General features: G+C 54.9%; 1 protein-coding gene across 2 annotated transcripts in view; it reads left to right on the top strand.

The window, feature by feature from the left end:
• CNNM4 (cyclin and CBS domain divalent metal cation transport mediator 4) overlaps nt 1–15744 on the top strand; it is a 51784-nt gene extending 36040 nt beyond the window's left edge. Inside the window, exons 6-7 of one of the 2 annotated variants that reach the window (XM_032790351.2) lie at nt 5454–5635; nt 8572–15744. In XM_032790351.2, coding sequence (XP_032646242.2) covers nt 5454–5635; nt 8572–8778 — 389 coding nt within the window. In that variant the 3' untranslated portion in view covers nt 8779–15744. Of the gene's footprint in view, nt 1–3172; nt 3834–5453; nt 5636–8571 lie in introns of those variants that run through there. The other variant, XM_075062710.1, reaches the window with a different exon arrangement.

Genomic DNA, 15744 nt, shown 5'->3' with positions numbered 1-15744 from the left:
AACACATCCTCGGCCTTCCTCCATTCCTAGTCCTATGGATCGTGCTCCAGGAGCAATCCAGGACCCAGCCCCTGCTGTAACCGCGTGATTTCCTGGCTTAGCCATTTTCTTACTGCTTTATTTTCATCTTTGCAATTCCCCCTCCTCGATGAGCCTCCCTGGAACTTACGTGTCTCCTCCACTTGCCATAATCTGTGTCTTTTCGGCACTGGCCTTCACGCCCAGTTTTCTGCTTTCCCGACCTATCTTGTCGGTTACTCCCTGTGAATCCTGATGCTGTGAGATCAGGATTGGCCGCCAGGCTCGAGCGGCTCCCTGTGCACTCTCCGCATGCTCCTCGCCGTGCTGGGGGGCGGGTTCCGCCCTTTGAGTGATATCTTGGAGATGCCCGTGCTGCCAAGAACAGAGAACGGACCTCTTGTACCTGGTCCTGCTCCGGAGCCAACCACTCCTAGGGGTTCGTATGTTACAAAAGCACTGAGTAAATAGTCCGAAGTGTCATCCATGTATCGCCCCTTTACAGTCCTGCATCATCTCACCCACTCCGCCATGTCCGTCTCCTCGGTCCCTGGGCCAGGCCAGTCCGCTCAGCCCTCCCAGCCGGCAGGAAACCCACCCTCCTCAGCGGGGTTCCCTGGCGCCTGTATGCTGGGAGCGCGTTCTCACTGCCCAACTCTCTCACCCTGCTTCCTGGGCCCAGCTCGCTGGCCTGAGCTGTGAATGGGCACAGCCCCTCCCACCTCTAGCCCTGGCTTCCAGCCATGCCCCCCCCACTTCCCCCTGCCTCCAGCCCTGGCTTCCAGCCACACACCCCCACTGCCCCCTGCCTCCAGCCCTGGCTCCCGGGCCCCATTTCCCCCTTCTCTCCTGCTGCCCCTCCAGCCCTGGCTCCCGGCCATGCCCTCCCCTCCCCTCCCCCGGCCTACAGCCCTGGCTCCTGGGCACAGCCCCCCACCCCCACTGCTCTCTTGGCTTCAACGCTCTGGCCTGGGGCCACCCAGTCAACCCCCGCTCTCACTCCTCCCCTCTGCTCCCAGGCAGCCCTGGCTCCTGGGCTCTCGCCCCTGAGGGCCCACAGTAGGAGTGACCGGCTGAGGTATTCAGGTCTTGTCCCCTCTTACGGGGCCAGCGTCACCCCATGATGCTGCCAGCTCCAGCCCAGTCCCCCTCCCCCCGCCGTGGGGGCCAGCGACGGGGGCTCTGCGGCCAGCCGCAGAACTTCAGGGTGCTGGTGAGGTGCCTCCACGGCCGACTGCAGAGCCCTTGTCGCTGGCCCCTACGGCCAGGGGGTGCGGGGGAACTGGGCTGGAGCTCTGCTTGAGTCTAGGGCTCGGGCAGCTGATCAGAGAGCCCTGAAGGGCCCTGGCCCATGCCTCCGTCCTGAGGGTAAGGCAGGCGTGGAAGCCGCACCTAGCCTGTATGGCTGGAGTTCCTGGCTGCAGGGTTCTGCCCTCCACAGCAGCATCACGGCCCCTCCCCGGAGAGCTGTGAGCCACATGGGCTGGGCTGAGAGCCGCAGGGAGGGTGCAGCCTAGGTCTGCAGGGGGAGCGTGCCCCTGGCTTGGGTCCAGCCACCAGTTTCCTCCTGCGGCCATTCGTTTCCCCCGTTGCTTGGTCGTGTGGCCACATGTGGGTCCTGCTAGGGGGGTGGAGAACCAGGCGATTTCCTGCCCTGCACCGCGGTGCCTACCTGCCCCCTATTCCCGCTGCCCCCGGCACTCAGGGCCCCGTGGGCCTAACCCCTGTGTGCTGGGGGGCATGGAACAGGGGCTACGTTATGATTGCAGAAGCTACGCACCAGACTTGTCGGCATGGAGGCAGCAATTGCAGAGAGAAACTCTCAGTTCCCTCCATGTAGGCTGGAAGTCCAGCCCCGCTGTCCGCACCCAGGACTTGAGACGAGACGTGGCAGGGACTCGCCTCAGCCCTGCCAGGGGCCTCATGCTTCCCTCCTGCAGCCAGGCGCGATCCCTCTCCACCCACAGCCGGACCTGAGCTCTGAGCCCCTGCTGCCCAGCACAGCCCTGTCCCACACCACGCCTGGACCAAGGCCCCACCTTTGCCGGGTTCCTCGCCCGAATGCCCCCCTTCCCGCGTGGCACCAGCTCACAGGCAGTCGGTCCAGCAGTTGAACATAGGAGGGGCCAGGCAGCGGCTATTTTGGGGTGTTTGTGGCAAATTCCGTCCCCTTGGAGCTGGCAGAGCCGAGCTTTGGTCTCTCTCCTGAGGGTTTCTTATGACGTTCTCCTCCTGCATGTCTCTGTTCTGTCCTCTGTGTGTTTCTGCCTAGCGCAGCCGCCCGGTCCTAGGGAGAGGGCTGTTGGTTTCCAGGCTGACAGGTAACCGAAGCCCGTGCATGGAGTGCTAGACTCCCCTGTGAGGGGATTAACCTGGGCCTTGCCTTCCCGCATTAATCCAGCACTGGGCTCGCCCTGCGGGAGGCACAGGGGCAGACAGGGCAGTACTGGCTTTGCTGCTATGACTCTGTGTGACGAGCCACCGGCAGATTTGAACTCTGGTCCTGAAAGGGAACTCATCCCGCCTAGCAGCACGTCCATGGGGAGCAGGGGCCTGGCCATGCCACGAGCACCTGGCTCTCCCTCTTTGGCACCAGGGGCCGTTTGGGAGAAGTCTGTCCCATCCCTCCCTCTCCAGTCGGGTTTGTGAGCATCTCCAGGGATCCGCTCTGCACTGCCCCCTAGTGTAGACACATGGTCATACGCAGGCCTGGGACTGGGGCAATCCCCCGGCTCTCACAAGTCTCGTGGGCGTGGAAGTGAACAGCAGGGACACAACGCAGGAGTCTTCCCTGCCCAGTGCAGCTGCTGCGCCGGCCTCGTGATACCTGCGCTGCCGGCTGCAGCTGCTAGAGGGTGACGTGGGACATAGGTGAGCACCTCTGACGTCCAGCCCACACATTGCAGCCACCATCTTGGCCCCGTCTGTGCCCCCCCATAGCCTCTGCCGTTGGCCTGTGTTCCCTCTGTCCTTGCACGTGCTCTGGGGGAGAGTGCAGGGGTAGTGTTAGAGCATCAAGCGGGGGTCAGTCAATTGCAGCTATCCCACCAGAAGGTGAAAGCCTTGCCCTGCAGAAGGGGACCGTGCCCACCCTCCCCTGTTCCTCTAACTGGTGCCAGGGAGACCTCCCTAATATCTCTCCCTCATACTGCAGGAATGCCGCGTGGTTCTGTCGCTCGTAACCCCCAGCCCCGTCTCGAGCTCCCTGCAGAGAACTGGGTTTGCCGAGGCGCTTGGAACTTTCTCGTAGGCCTGTAACAACTCAGGGCCCCCAGTGTTTCCAAACTGCTGGCAAGAAAAGCCTCCTATGCCTCCCGCTGTGGCCCCCAAGGTCTCAACTCTGCACTTCAGGGCTTTGACTCTCTGCCTGGAAGCTTTCATTGTTGGCTGCCTGCACAATGCTCACTCGGAGAAGTGGTGTCATGGGTGGAAAGGGATAGGTGCTTCTCCCAACCCCAGCTCTCTATGGCTGTGATTCTACCCACGCGCGAGTGACATGCCATGCACGTCGGAGCCCCCGGTAGAACTGCAGCCTGGGAAGGGTGGCTCAGCGAGAAAACATTGTGCATTGTAACAAGAGCAAACCATTTTCGAGAGCCTATTATTTTGTACCCGGCACTGCACATTTTGTATGGCAGTACAGATCCTCCTTTCCATAGAGCGCTCTTGGAGCACAGCGTGAATGTGTGCCGGGCTTGAACGGGCAAGAGAAAGAGGGTGGTACTCTGCAAGCTCCACCCCCAACCAATCTCCACTGCCGTCAGATGCCAGAATGGAGCTCCATGCTCAGATGATGGCACCGATGTCCTGGCTGTGACCATGTATGTTCTCTGGGCTGGACAGGGTTCAGATATGCTGCTAGGCTCCTCCACTGGGCTCTCCCTTGGGATGCCCATGCCTTGCTGAGCAGCTTGGGCTTCATTGCCTCTTGGCTGGCAATAGATATAAGCAATTAAGAACAGCCATGCTGTGAACTGCTGGCTCGGGGAGGGAAAGGGTTAAACTGTTGGATCAGGAGCCTTTTCCATGTCAGCCAGCAGAGGGCACTGTGGAGTGTCATAGGCTCCCCCTGCTGGCCAGTGCTGGGGCCAGGGCGGCTTCTGCTCCCTCCATATGGGACTCTCCCCAGGCAGAGCCCTTTGAGCCGTTCACAGCCCCTGCCTGCCGGCCGTGGGATGGAGGGGCTGGAGCTCTCCTCTGCAGCTGGCTGGCACTGCCTCCCCTGCAGTGCTTCCACCCCTGGATCGGCTCCTGGGCCGTTCTCCAGCCAGCCCACTAAATGAGAGACCTGCCAGGCCCAGGCACATCCTCCACAACCGCTGCTCTAACCCCACTTCAACTCCGCCAGGCTCTCTAGGGGCTGAAAAGGGGCAAGTGTGTGGGGACAGGGAGGTGCTGGAGCATCTGCCAGCTTGGGCCCAAGCAGTGACTGTCTCTCAGGCCACTCAAAGTCCTGCCTGGGCCTGGCTTGGGGACACACGTTCCACCCCAGTCTGTGGATGGTGCCCACACCCTGTTCCCCTCAGGGCTGCAGGGTGAGGAAGCTGGTTCTGCCTGGGCGCTGGTAAGCACAATGCCCTCGAACCCTCCCCCGGCGCACAGCCGAGTGCTGCTGCCAAGCGCAGTATGGGCTTGATGGGTCTCTAGTACCCAGCCCTGTCAGGGGCCACCCAAAAGAGAACGTGTGTTGGGGGCTGGCATGTCACCATGCTCCCGTCCCCTCCTTTGGGGTCCCTGAGAGAAGCAGATACCCTGCAGCCGTCCCAGAGTGGGGATTCACTCCCCGTGATCCCACAGCACCTGCAGCCAGGGCCCCCCGCCTCGGACAATGGGGAGGGGGAGGCTGGGGCTCCAGCAGAGGCTGGTTCCCAAAGAGTGGGATTGGGGCGGAGCTGGAGAGGGGGAGAGCTCTGAAGCTTTCACCCTCTTGGGGCCCTGACTCCTCGCCCCGCTGGGGGAGCTAGTGTAGGGGCCAGGTGGGTGTCTGTCCAAGATGGACGGACCCCAGGTCAGATTTGTGCTTGAGTTCCAGGGGGTTCCAGTGTCTGGGACACTGGGGGATGTTTCGACTGGCGCCTTGGTCACATGCCTGGGGCTTGGCTGGCCCCAATTATGGCTTCCAGTGGTCCATGTGCAGTGAGCTGGAGGGTCTCAGCCCCGCTCCCAGCAGAGGTCTGAGTGCGAGCAGGGTGGAGCTGACTCCACCCTGCAGGGCATCCGTGGGCCAGGGACTGAGTGGTGGGGGGCCCTTTGGGACTGCCCGGGGCCGGCTCACCTCGCTGGATGGCAGGTGCTGGCCAGGAATCAGCACATGGCCCTGGAGCAAAGGGGCTTAGAGCTGGGCCCAGAGCGAGAGAGGGAGGTGAGCCTAGTGGGAGTGGGCAGGGTGAGGCAGGAGAGGGGGTCCCCAGCTAACCCTGCCCATGTCTCTGCAGAGCTGCGCTCCCCGTCCCATATGAGCAGCCTGAACCGCTCGGCGTCACTCAGCAATCCTGAGCGCTCGGACTCCATCTCCTCCCCCATCAGTGGCAGCAGCAACCAGCTCAACGTTTGCACCAGCCCCCAGTACGTCTCCGACTTCAGCGTCCGTGCCCTCATGGACCTGCAGTTCGTCAAGGTGAGTTGTGCTGAGTTGCAGGGGAGGTTGGGGCTCAGTAGGGAGTACTGTCCTCAGTGAAGCACTAGGGGGTGCTGTGCTGCTGTCAGATGAAACATAAACTCAAGGCCCTGAGCATTTGCAGTGCTGCAGATCTCAGGGCATAGCCCAATTCCTGTTTGGCTTTTCTACACTGGGCCTCTTTGAACCCCCCTCTAGCATTTGCTGGATGCTGGATGTAGCATTGTTGTGTGCCGATTAGCAGCTTCCCAGCCCACGCCACAGATGAGGTGTTCTGGAAATCACTTGGGTCCCCCGGATGAAACGTGTTTTGTACAGGCCAGTTACAGTGCATTCTCTTTATAAGAATTACCAGTACAAGAACCAATCGCATATAGTGATTAAAAAAAAATGGAACAAGCTCCTTTCTCTAACCATGCTGAAGTACTCCACTTGTAAGACTCAAGCGATCCGCTGATAAGACTCATTCCGGGTCAGACTGACTGCATGTAATCCCATAGTCAAGTGCTGCAACTTGTAATAAGCCAGCATAGCTGTTTTGAATTTGATCACATCTCGCATTGCTGGGCATGTAGCCTGTGTAAAGGAAAATCCCTGTGTAGAATAAACAAGTCGTGTCGTTTATGTGAGAGTCAACATGGCAGGAAAAAGAAAGATGTTCTCTGCAGATGAAAAATGCCACCTTCCCGAGTCCTACCCTAGTCTTCCCAAGACCATCCAGAGAGACACACCTCAGAAATTGGGCATTCCACAACCTACATTGTCTAAGCTTCTCACACAGGGAGAGCATCATACAAAACGAAGGAAACAGAAAAAGACTGTGATCAGGCAAGGCACCTGTGGTTGAGGTGGTGCATATAAAGTGGATCAAAGATGCCAGAGAGAGAAATGCCCCCTAGGTGGGCTGTTGGTGAAGTGGAAGGCAGAAGAACTGGCGGTGACCCTGGGCGTTACCACCTCGAAGTGTGGTGGATGTGAGCGCTTTAAAAAACGAGAGGGGGTTGGTTTTAGACGGTGTGTGGAGAAGTCAAAGCCACAAACGTTAGGTCATGCAGAGAATGGTTAGAAAACAAGTGGATCAAAATGAGATGTGACCTCGTGGAAGAAAACATTTGGAAAGCAAATGAAAGTGGGATTGACTTTGGAGCCCTGCCTGGTGGCACTTTTACGTTTAAGTCAGACAATAAAAAAGGAGGAAAGTCATCTAAAGACACGATTACTGCTCAGTTCACCTGTTCCGTGGCTGGTAGGGAAAAGGACCTTTTCATCCTTGGGAAAAGTCAAAATCCAGGTGTGAGATGTATTCCAGTCCGCTCCGCTGCCAGTGCACCTGCCTGGATGATGGGTGAGTGGGATCAAAGGTTGGGCGAGGAAAGGAGAGAGATTTTGCTACTTGTGGACATCTGCCCAATCCAGGTGAGGAAAGATATAGCACTGAGGCATAACCACTATGAATTCCTCCCAAGGAACACAACTTCTATCCTTCAGCCGTGTGGCCTGGGAAGTATCAGAACTGCCAAGGTGTATCGCAAGCAAATGGTTCGCACAGTGTTGCACCGCATTGATGATGAGAACAAGAAAGCTGCTGCTGTGGAAATGGCCAGGAAGCTCAGTCTTTTAGGTGCCATTCTAGTGCTCACAAAGGCCTGGTCTGATGTTGATGCTTCAGCAATCCAGAATTGCTGAGAAAAAGGAGATCTGGTCACAGCTCCCATGGCAGAAGTAGTTGTTAACCACCCGAATTTGAAGAGTGGCGAGCCATCGGTGAGTGTAACGCAGCTGACTTCTGATGAGGACTTTGCGACTGAGATCAGAGACCAGTTGGAAGTGAAACCTGAAAATGATGCAGAGGTGGACTCTGAATGCAACAAAAACGTAGACAAATGGCCTGCGGTCAAGGGGCTACAGTGATTTTAACCTCCTGCATTGCCTGAAAAGGAGGTTAACAAGGGGGTGGATCATGCCGTGATCCAGGAAACACGAGACAAGTTTGTAATCAAACAGTGATTGTGCCACTACATTGTACGTTCCCAGGGCCAGACACTCCACTCCGGTGACGGACGGTGACACCCCAAAATGAATCTGAATGTGAGCCAGTACTGTTAACCAGTCCGTTCGGGTGTTTTACATGAATAGTTGTGCGGTCACACTGCGCTTCCATATGTTAAGGTTGTTGCAGTTTGAGAGATTTTTAAGATATGTATCTTTGGCTCCGTAAGAGGTGTATAGCTCCTCTAGTTTACACCAGCTGCAGTTGTAAACAAGCTGCACAATCGTAATACAGTGATTGCCTTGAACAAAAGCACCAGCTAAATGTTTGGGTAATAACAATGTCTCACTCAGTTAGGAAGTTGGTGTGGTTTTGTTCCATGGTGAATATGTTGAAAGTCTAAAGAATTCAGTGACGGGAAATGAGACGTTTCTCAACTGGGGGGAAAAAAGCCAGTTGTTTAAAACATAATGGCCGATTTCATCCATTCTTTGCAATTCTGCTTATAAGAGTCAAGTGCTTATAAGAATCAAATTGTCCAGCATGGATGTGATTCTTATGAAGGGAGTGCACTGTGTTATCATGCGGGGGAGGGTTGTGGGGGCAGTTCCTGAGCAGGGCGCCTCATCCCTGGGGGGGGGGATGGCCAGGGCATGCTGGGATCTGTAGTCTCAGGTGTGAGAGGGTGCGGTGGAGCATTGCATGCTGGGATCTGTAGTCACAGGTCAAGGTGGGATGGTCAGGATAGAGCATTGCATGTTGGGGTCTGTAGTCTCAGGTCAGGATGGGAGAGTCGGGATGGAGCATGGCATGCTGGGATCTGTAGTTGGTGCCGATCTTCTATATTTAAGGTGCTGATAGCCACAGGCCACGCTCTGGAGCTCAGCTGGGCCAGCAGGGCTCGTCTCGCTGGCTGACCACATTTGCTCCTCTCCCCCCGCTGCAGATTACGCGCCAGCAGTACCAGAATGGCCTGATGGCCTCCCGCCTGGACAGCTGCCCTCAGTCTCCAGACAGCGGTGCTCCCAAAATGGACACCAGCTTGACGGAAAAGGCGGAGTCCTCGGTGGCCGACGAGACCACCAGCCTCCTGAACGAGAGGAACTGCCTGAACCTCAGGAGCAGCCACAGTCCCCAGGAGAACTCCATCTGAGCCTGGCACCAGGGCACCCGCCGGTGCCCCCGCCAGGACACTTAGCACCCTTCGGGGTGGGGAGCCTTCCTCCCCGTCCAAATAGCTCTGTCTAGAGATCCCCCTCTCTGTGAGACGCTTTGATCACTCAGGGCATCCCCTGCTGCCAGCGTTGGTGAGGATGTGGGTTTGTGGCACCATGGCCATGCAAGGATGCAAAAGGGAATCCCCCACCCCTTACCTGAAAATGGGCCCTGGAGCTGTTGGATCCCAGGGACCGACTTTACCTTGGCCTGGGCCAGGCATGGGCTAGGGGCAGGGAGGCTCACTTCACAGAGGATTTATAAAGGGAGCCCATTGCCTGCTGTTTCTAAACTGGCTTTTATTTAAATGAATAAAGATGGAAACAAAGGGACAAGGTCTCAAACCCCAGGCCGTGCTGGGAGTGCCCCCGCCAAGAACAGCTACGCTCACCCGCTTGGCGCCTCAGCATGGCCCCTCGCACTCCCTCCCAGCATGGCCCTGTTCCCACCCCTAGTCCAGCAGCACAGCAGTCCTGGCCATGCAGTCTGGGGACGGGACAGCGATCAGCCTGGGCAGCAGTTGCCAGATGTGGGAGTCACTGGCCCAACTCAGGAAGCCTTGGTGTCTCATCGGTTTCTTTTTTTTGTTGCCGGGTGGTTGAAAGTTCGGAGCAGCCAGCACTGAAGCCAGTTACAAGAAGGGTGGTTAGAACCCATCCTGCCTGGGCACTGGCCTTGCAGAGCTCTTCGTTTGTCTGTGTCATTTGGTGCATCTCCAAGATGGAGCCCAGAACGTACCCAGGATTCAGCTGAGGGTCGAGGGGCCAGGCTCCAGGGGTACTTCTCATGTCAAGCGCTGGATGCGGGCACTGCTGAGCGGAGCGGTGGTGCTGGCTGGGATTCGGCATCACTTCAGCGGCCATGGTGCGGGTAGGGTTTTGAGCACTGCTGTGAATGGGTCTGGGTGGGAGTGGAGCAGCCAGGCCATGGGGGGGGCAGCCAGTGAAAAGCCCCTTCCGGCCGATATGGCTTGTGAGGAGCCTGCTGGTTTTGTCCCTGCCTGGCCGGATTCTGCTCTCGCCTGCGTGGGGTTTGCTGCATCAGTGGGGTACTCTGCGCACAGAGTGGCCGGCTGCACGCCGTTGGGGCAGACACCTGGGCTTCTCCACCCACCTGGCCAAGAGAGACTCAGCTCTCATTTGCGCCAGTGAAAATCCAGATTGACTCTGTCGACTCACTAGCTGAACCCGATTGACACTGGAGTAATAGAGCAGTGGGGCAGCCTGTGTCCTTGTGAGAGCAGTATAGCTTGTCCGTTCCCACGGGCTCAGGTAACTCTGGCCCCCACACCTGTCTGTGTCCTCAAGGCTGCTGCCTGGGTAGCTGGGAGCCCTGGTCCGAGGGCACCGCTAGGGAGAGAGGGCTGGGCAGGGAACCTGTCAGGGAGCAAACCAGCTCCAGGGATGCTCCTCAGTGGAGTGAGATGGTTGGCAGGGGGGTTGGCTGAGGGGGACCGTGGCGGCGGGGAGGGACAGTTGATGGGGGAGGGCTGTTGTGTGTGTGGGGAGGGGCAGTTGATGGAAGGCTGTGGCATGGGGGTGGGCAGCTGATTGAGGGGGACCGTGGTGTGGGGGAGGGGAGGAGGAAGCCTGACCTAGCCCTTGTGGCCTCTGGGCTCTCCAGGGTGCAGAGGTTGTGTGGGAGGCTCGCTGTGAGGGAGCTGCTGTAGCTGGCTGGTTCACACTCCCCATTGACACATCAAGGGGCAGGGTGCACAGCCTCAGTGGATCCAGGTCTTCCCACTAGGGCATAACTGCTCCGCTGGGGGGATGGGACGGGATGCCAGAGCCCTGGGTCCCTCTGTCCCTGCCCACAGCCTGGTGCCAGGACAGCTTTTCGGGCTCAGGGCCTCCTGTTTGAACTGGCCGTTGGGCCACGTCCGCTCCCTATTTTCAACCAAAGATCCAGGCAATCCGCCCCGGAGTCCAGGCAGCCCCCATCAGCAGTGCAGTGAGCAGAGCTGTGCAGAGACGCTCAGCCCCTGGCTCTCGCTGGCTTACACTGAAAGGGGAAGAGTAGGGTGCTCGGAGGGGCAATCACTACATCTGAGCATCAGCAGAAATTAAATGTAATTGTTAATTTGTAACGATTCTCAGCAGCCTCATGGAGCTGGGAGGGGGGAAGCTGGACAGATCTGTGTGGTTTTAAGGCAAATTTTAAAGAAACGGTTGGGTTCATTTATTTCCAGTTGCTTAAGTTAACCATAAGTATTTGGCTATGTAATGAGTTATAGGAAGTGACTAAATCTGCTCTTCCGCTCCTCAAATTGGCTTGGTCTGAGCGGCATTCGATGATTCCTGCTTTGGCTCAGTCTCCGGATCAGATCTGCGTTTAGGCCACTCAGGGCAGACAGCAGAATGAACACCTAGTACACAAGAGCTGGTGCCCTGGTTGTCAGTGCTGCAGTGTTTGATAAAATAAGTGCTCCAGCCGGTGAGATGTTTATGGAATTGTTCACCTCGCAGGAGGAACTCACCTGACCCGTATGTCTTTCCCATACCGAGGCTTTAAATGTACTTTAGAAGTTAGTGCCCACAAGGACCACTGCTGATAGGCCCCAGAGAACTTTTCTGCTGGTGTCCTTAATGACATTGGTGATGTTAATGTTCTGACACCACCTGCTCAGGGTTAGAAGAATCAGGATTGGTTGCCCCCACCATCAGTGATACAGTATTCCTGCTTCTGAGCTCTTCACAGGGCAAGTGTACCTTATCCCAAAATGTGCTGTTGGGAGCCTAGTTGTGTTCGGAAGCAGCTCTTCATACTGTTGGATTTATTCTGTTCGGAGTTAACGGTGCACAGAGAACAAATCTTGTACACTGATATATTGCATGCTGATGTTTTAAAAGGGTATTGCAAAGCATATGCTGGCTTCCACGGTCGAGTTCAGATCTGGAGCCCTTGTTTGGGATCTGGGAATAGTGTTGGGTATGTTTTGTTCCTGATGGAAGCCCTTCAGGGTCTAAGCAGAACTAGAGAGTCTGTTCCACAGGAATCATCCTCCTGGGCGAGATGGAGGGATGTCAGAAAAATCCCATTTGCAGATCCTCAGAGAAGTCTCTAGAGAGACATTTGAAATTTTCTGCAAAGTTTCTGAAGTTGTTTTTGCATGGAAAACATGGCTTTCCTGCTCCTAACCTTTAAAGTTGCAGTCATCTCGACCTGGAAAAAACTCCCCCTTCAGCCCCGGGAATTGTCTAGTCCCTGTTCTGTTCATGTCAAATCTTCCAGCTGGGGGCAGATGAACTCCAGTTTGACTCTCCAATCCCAGGCAGAGTCTGCAGCTCTGGCAGGTGGAAAAATCTTCTTTTGAATTGTAAGGGAGCCTGCTCAGCTTCCTGGTACACCTCTTCCAGTTTTCCAGGCTAATTACAGAGAGACCTTTGGTCCCCCAAATGTCTTTCATCCCTATTCATAATAACCACTATCTAAATGTGAAGGAAAGCCATTCAGTACATAGACACAGCTCCAGAGTTCCCCCAAACTCCCCCCTTTGGGTGCTCCAGGATGAAGGGTGTTTGGGACAATAAGATGAGCAGCTCTGATAATGCATTGGTACAGGGAGCTGGTCTTTTCGGGAAAACAAGCCATTTTGACATAGTCACTCCTCAGGGTACAAGCACATTGTAAAACAATGGTTCAATTGGTCTTGGTTTCCACTGGTTTCCAAGGCAGCTGGGAGATGGCTTCGTGTGTCATTACGATGACAGCCCCAAAAGAGACACTGTCTCATTGGTGTCATCTAGGCTGCTATGAAAATCTGCTTTGCTACAGTATGGCTAGACAGGGAGAGTCTGGCCTTCCCTTGCTGTGCTCCTTGTGTGCCCAAATATGCCTGGGATCGAGGGGTACAGGAAATCCCCTACAGCTTGAGCGGAGAATTCAGGATTGGTCACCTTCTGCCCATGAGGTGCAGAGAGATGAAGGATCAGGCCCAGGCACTGTGCTGTGTGTGGGTTTAACTGCACTCCGGCTCTGCTCCTGCTGAGCTCCTCTGTCACTGGCTATCCAGGAGAATTTGCCATCACTCTAGCCCAGGCTGTTGGCAACAGCTGTTATAACGCATGTCTCGCTTGGGCCCATTGGCTGGGGAGATCCATAGGCAGCGGAGCATGGTTCCCTTTACCTGCTGTACCATCTGATGCAGTTTTCGTTTGACTCCCTGCAACCAAGGTGCCAGGCAGCAGTGGGAAGCTGCGTCCTTCCCAAGCATGCTCCATGGATAGAGTCACTGAATTCTTCCTCTGACCGATTTGCTGTGGCTCTTCTGAGCACTATATTCCAGGGATGGGACCCCTTGTGTAGAAAAAGGTCCTGCAACCGTCAGAGTGGTGGCATGTCTGGGGCACAGGACTGGGGCCTCAGGAGACGTAGGTATTAATTCCAGCTCTGCCACTGCCCAGCTGTGTAACCTTGGCCAAGTCCCTTCCCCTTCCTGTGCCTCAGTTTCCCCATCTTTGGAACTGGTGAAACTCTCCTAAGTTATATGGAGATGTAGAGCAAAGTGGCACCGGAACACGTAGTGTTTCTTCTTGCTCCAGCACTACACAGTGCTGCAAGAGCTGTTGGGTTTTAAAACAGGGCTTTCTCAAACGCTGTCCAGTGCATGCCATTTCTCTGCTGGTTTAGAAGCAGGTGCCAGTGTTTTGATTGCACCCTCCCAAATGGGTCCATGGACGTGCTCACACTCTGTGACCAGAGCCCCCAAGCTGCTCCTCAGATTTCACTGAGAGGCCGGTCCCATTGACTCATACGGAACCACAGGCCTGAGCCCTATGGGGCGGACTCTATTGCAGATAAATGAGATGAGGGTGGGGAGAGGGGATCCCAGGGGAAGTGAATCTGGCCAGGCTAGAGAAGCTGGGAAGGGAACGGATGTTAAGGCATCCTTGTGCAATTGGATCCAGCCAGGGCAGACCCTTGTAAAGTAACAGAGGTGCCGCATGGGCCGAATGAGCCATCTACCTGGACTGGGTTACAGGATTGGGGCCGATCTAGCACACTGCTCAGCATTTTGAAAGGAAAACTCCAGTGATTGGACTTTTTGCCAGGATTTCCCAATTCTCCCATCTGCAGAGTGGGCTTTTACTTCCTTACCTTGCATTTAATTCTAACAGTGTCCTTCCCATTGAAATTCAGGGGCAGATACACATTATGCATCTCCAGTCACCCTTCCAGAGAAGTCTGGCTCCCTCCTCCTAGGGGTCTGAGCCATCCGTTGCCATAGAAATACCAGAGCTTGCACAGGGATTTTTTGAGTGCATCATTGTCCCTTGGAATTTCTTCCTTGACTGGGTACAAATCTTTCACTTGCTGGCGCTTTTGTCTGTTTTTTAATGTTCTGATTGTGTGGGAGGTTTTTTATTCCAGACAAAAGCACAGTGGTTTCCAAATGCTGCCCACTGGGGCTGACTTTATGGAATTTATTTGGGGGGGACGTTATTTTTTAAATTGTTTCTAATATCCTTTCCTATGAGGAGAGACTCGAGAGATTTAAAAAGTCCATTTTTTTTTTTTTAAGAAGAAATATTTCTCTACAAAGTCTGGTTGGAAAAAAGGTGTTGTCTTCTGAAGCCTCTTTCTCCGATCACTTGTGAATTTGTGTATGGAAACACCCATGTTAATTTCACCTGTCTCTTCTGAGGCCTCTGGGTAGCAGTTCTTTGACCAGGGAGTAATGTGCTGATTAAATGAGTGAAAACAGGCGGCTTCTCTTCCGGTACATGTCATTTTCTGTTCTGTTGGAGACCAGGAAGTGACCTCAGAAGGGATGATACTTCAGCCATGGTCATGTTTCTCATCAGCTTGGCTCCAGTCCAGGAAAGCATCCCCTATATTCAGGACAGCACCTAAGCATGTGCTTAAGCCCCTTTGGAGTCACCAGGAGTAAAGCACATGGTTAACGTTAAGCACATCTGTCATGTTTTCCTGAATCGGAGCTGCATGCGTGTCTGTAACTTCAGTGGGTTGATTCGCTTGGTACCTGTTCTCTCCACTGACTTCAGAGGACTGACTCCTAATCTGTGCTGTTGTGAGAGTAGAATCGAGCCCCTCGTGTCCTTGGTTATCAGAGGCTAGACCTGTTTCAAGGAGCAAATCGATTCCATTTAAAGGCCCAATTGATGTTCTCTCACTGGGTTTCATGAGTCCTGTTCAGCTTTTATCTAGGATATTACAGTCTCCATGAAACAATGCCTCCATCTAGCCCAGGGGACTGGGTTTGCAAACTGCGCTGCTGGCACCAGAGTGCAGAACAGAGCGAGGGCATATGCCGATCCAGATCAGATCTTGTCCCCACTTGTCTCCAACGGCCCTTGAATGTTGTGGCCATTCCATAGTCCGGGGGCCTGATTCTGCCCTGCCCTGCCCTGCGTACAGGCACAAAGGCATTGCATTCGGATTTGGGCACGTTTTATACTCTTGTGCACCAGTGTGAGTGGCTGCACAAGGTGCAGGGTGGGAGAGAATCTCACACACATCCTCTGCAGGGAATTTTAGTACCTCAGTGCTGGTTGTCTCTCCCCTGAGCTCTCCTGATTCCTTTGGCTTTCCTTCTCCCTAGCCAATCAGCAATAACCCCCACACTGGACTCCCCAGCGTTGCTGGCTTGGCATCGCTGATGGGGCCAATGGGGGAGATCCAAATACTATAGACGGGCCACGCCAGGTAGCAAATGACTAATATTTATTTTGCACCAGATTTAATTTGTATATGTTTGTGATTATTTGGGGATCGTCGTTTCTTGTATATTTTTTTTCATTGTTCTGAGTTACACCCTTTTGGGAGGGGATTTTGTTTTGTTTCATTTTTGAGTCTGCGTCTCTTGTCACTAAGAAATTATGATATTTGCTAAACAAAATATGGAATTTATTTTTTTGATTGGGTAATAAAATATCTCTCTATA

This window comes from Chelonoidis abingdonii, chromosome 2 (assembly GCF_003597395.2).
Source record: "Chelonoidis abingdonii isolate Lonesome George chromosome 2, CheloAbing_2.0, whole genome shotgun sequence".
Lineage (NCBI taxonomy): Eukaryota > Metazoa > Chordata > Testudines > Testudinidae > Chelonoidis > Chelonoidis abingdonii.
The sequence above is the reverse complement of the archived record's forward strand: the minus strand, read 5'-3'. Positions and strand labels throughout refer to the sequence as shown.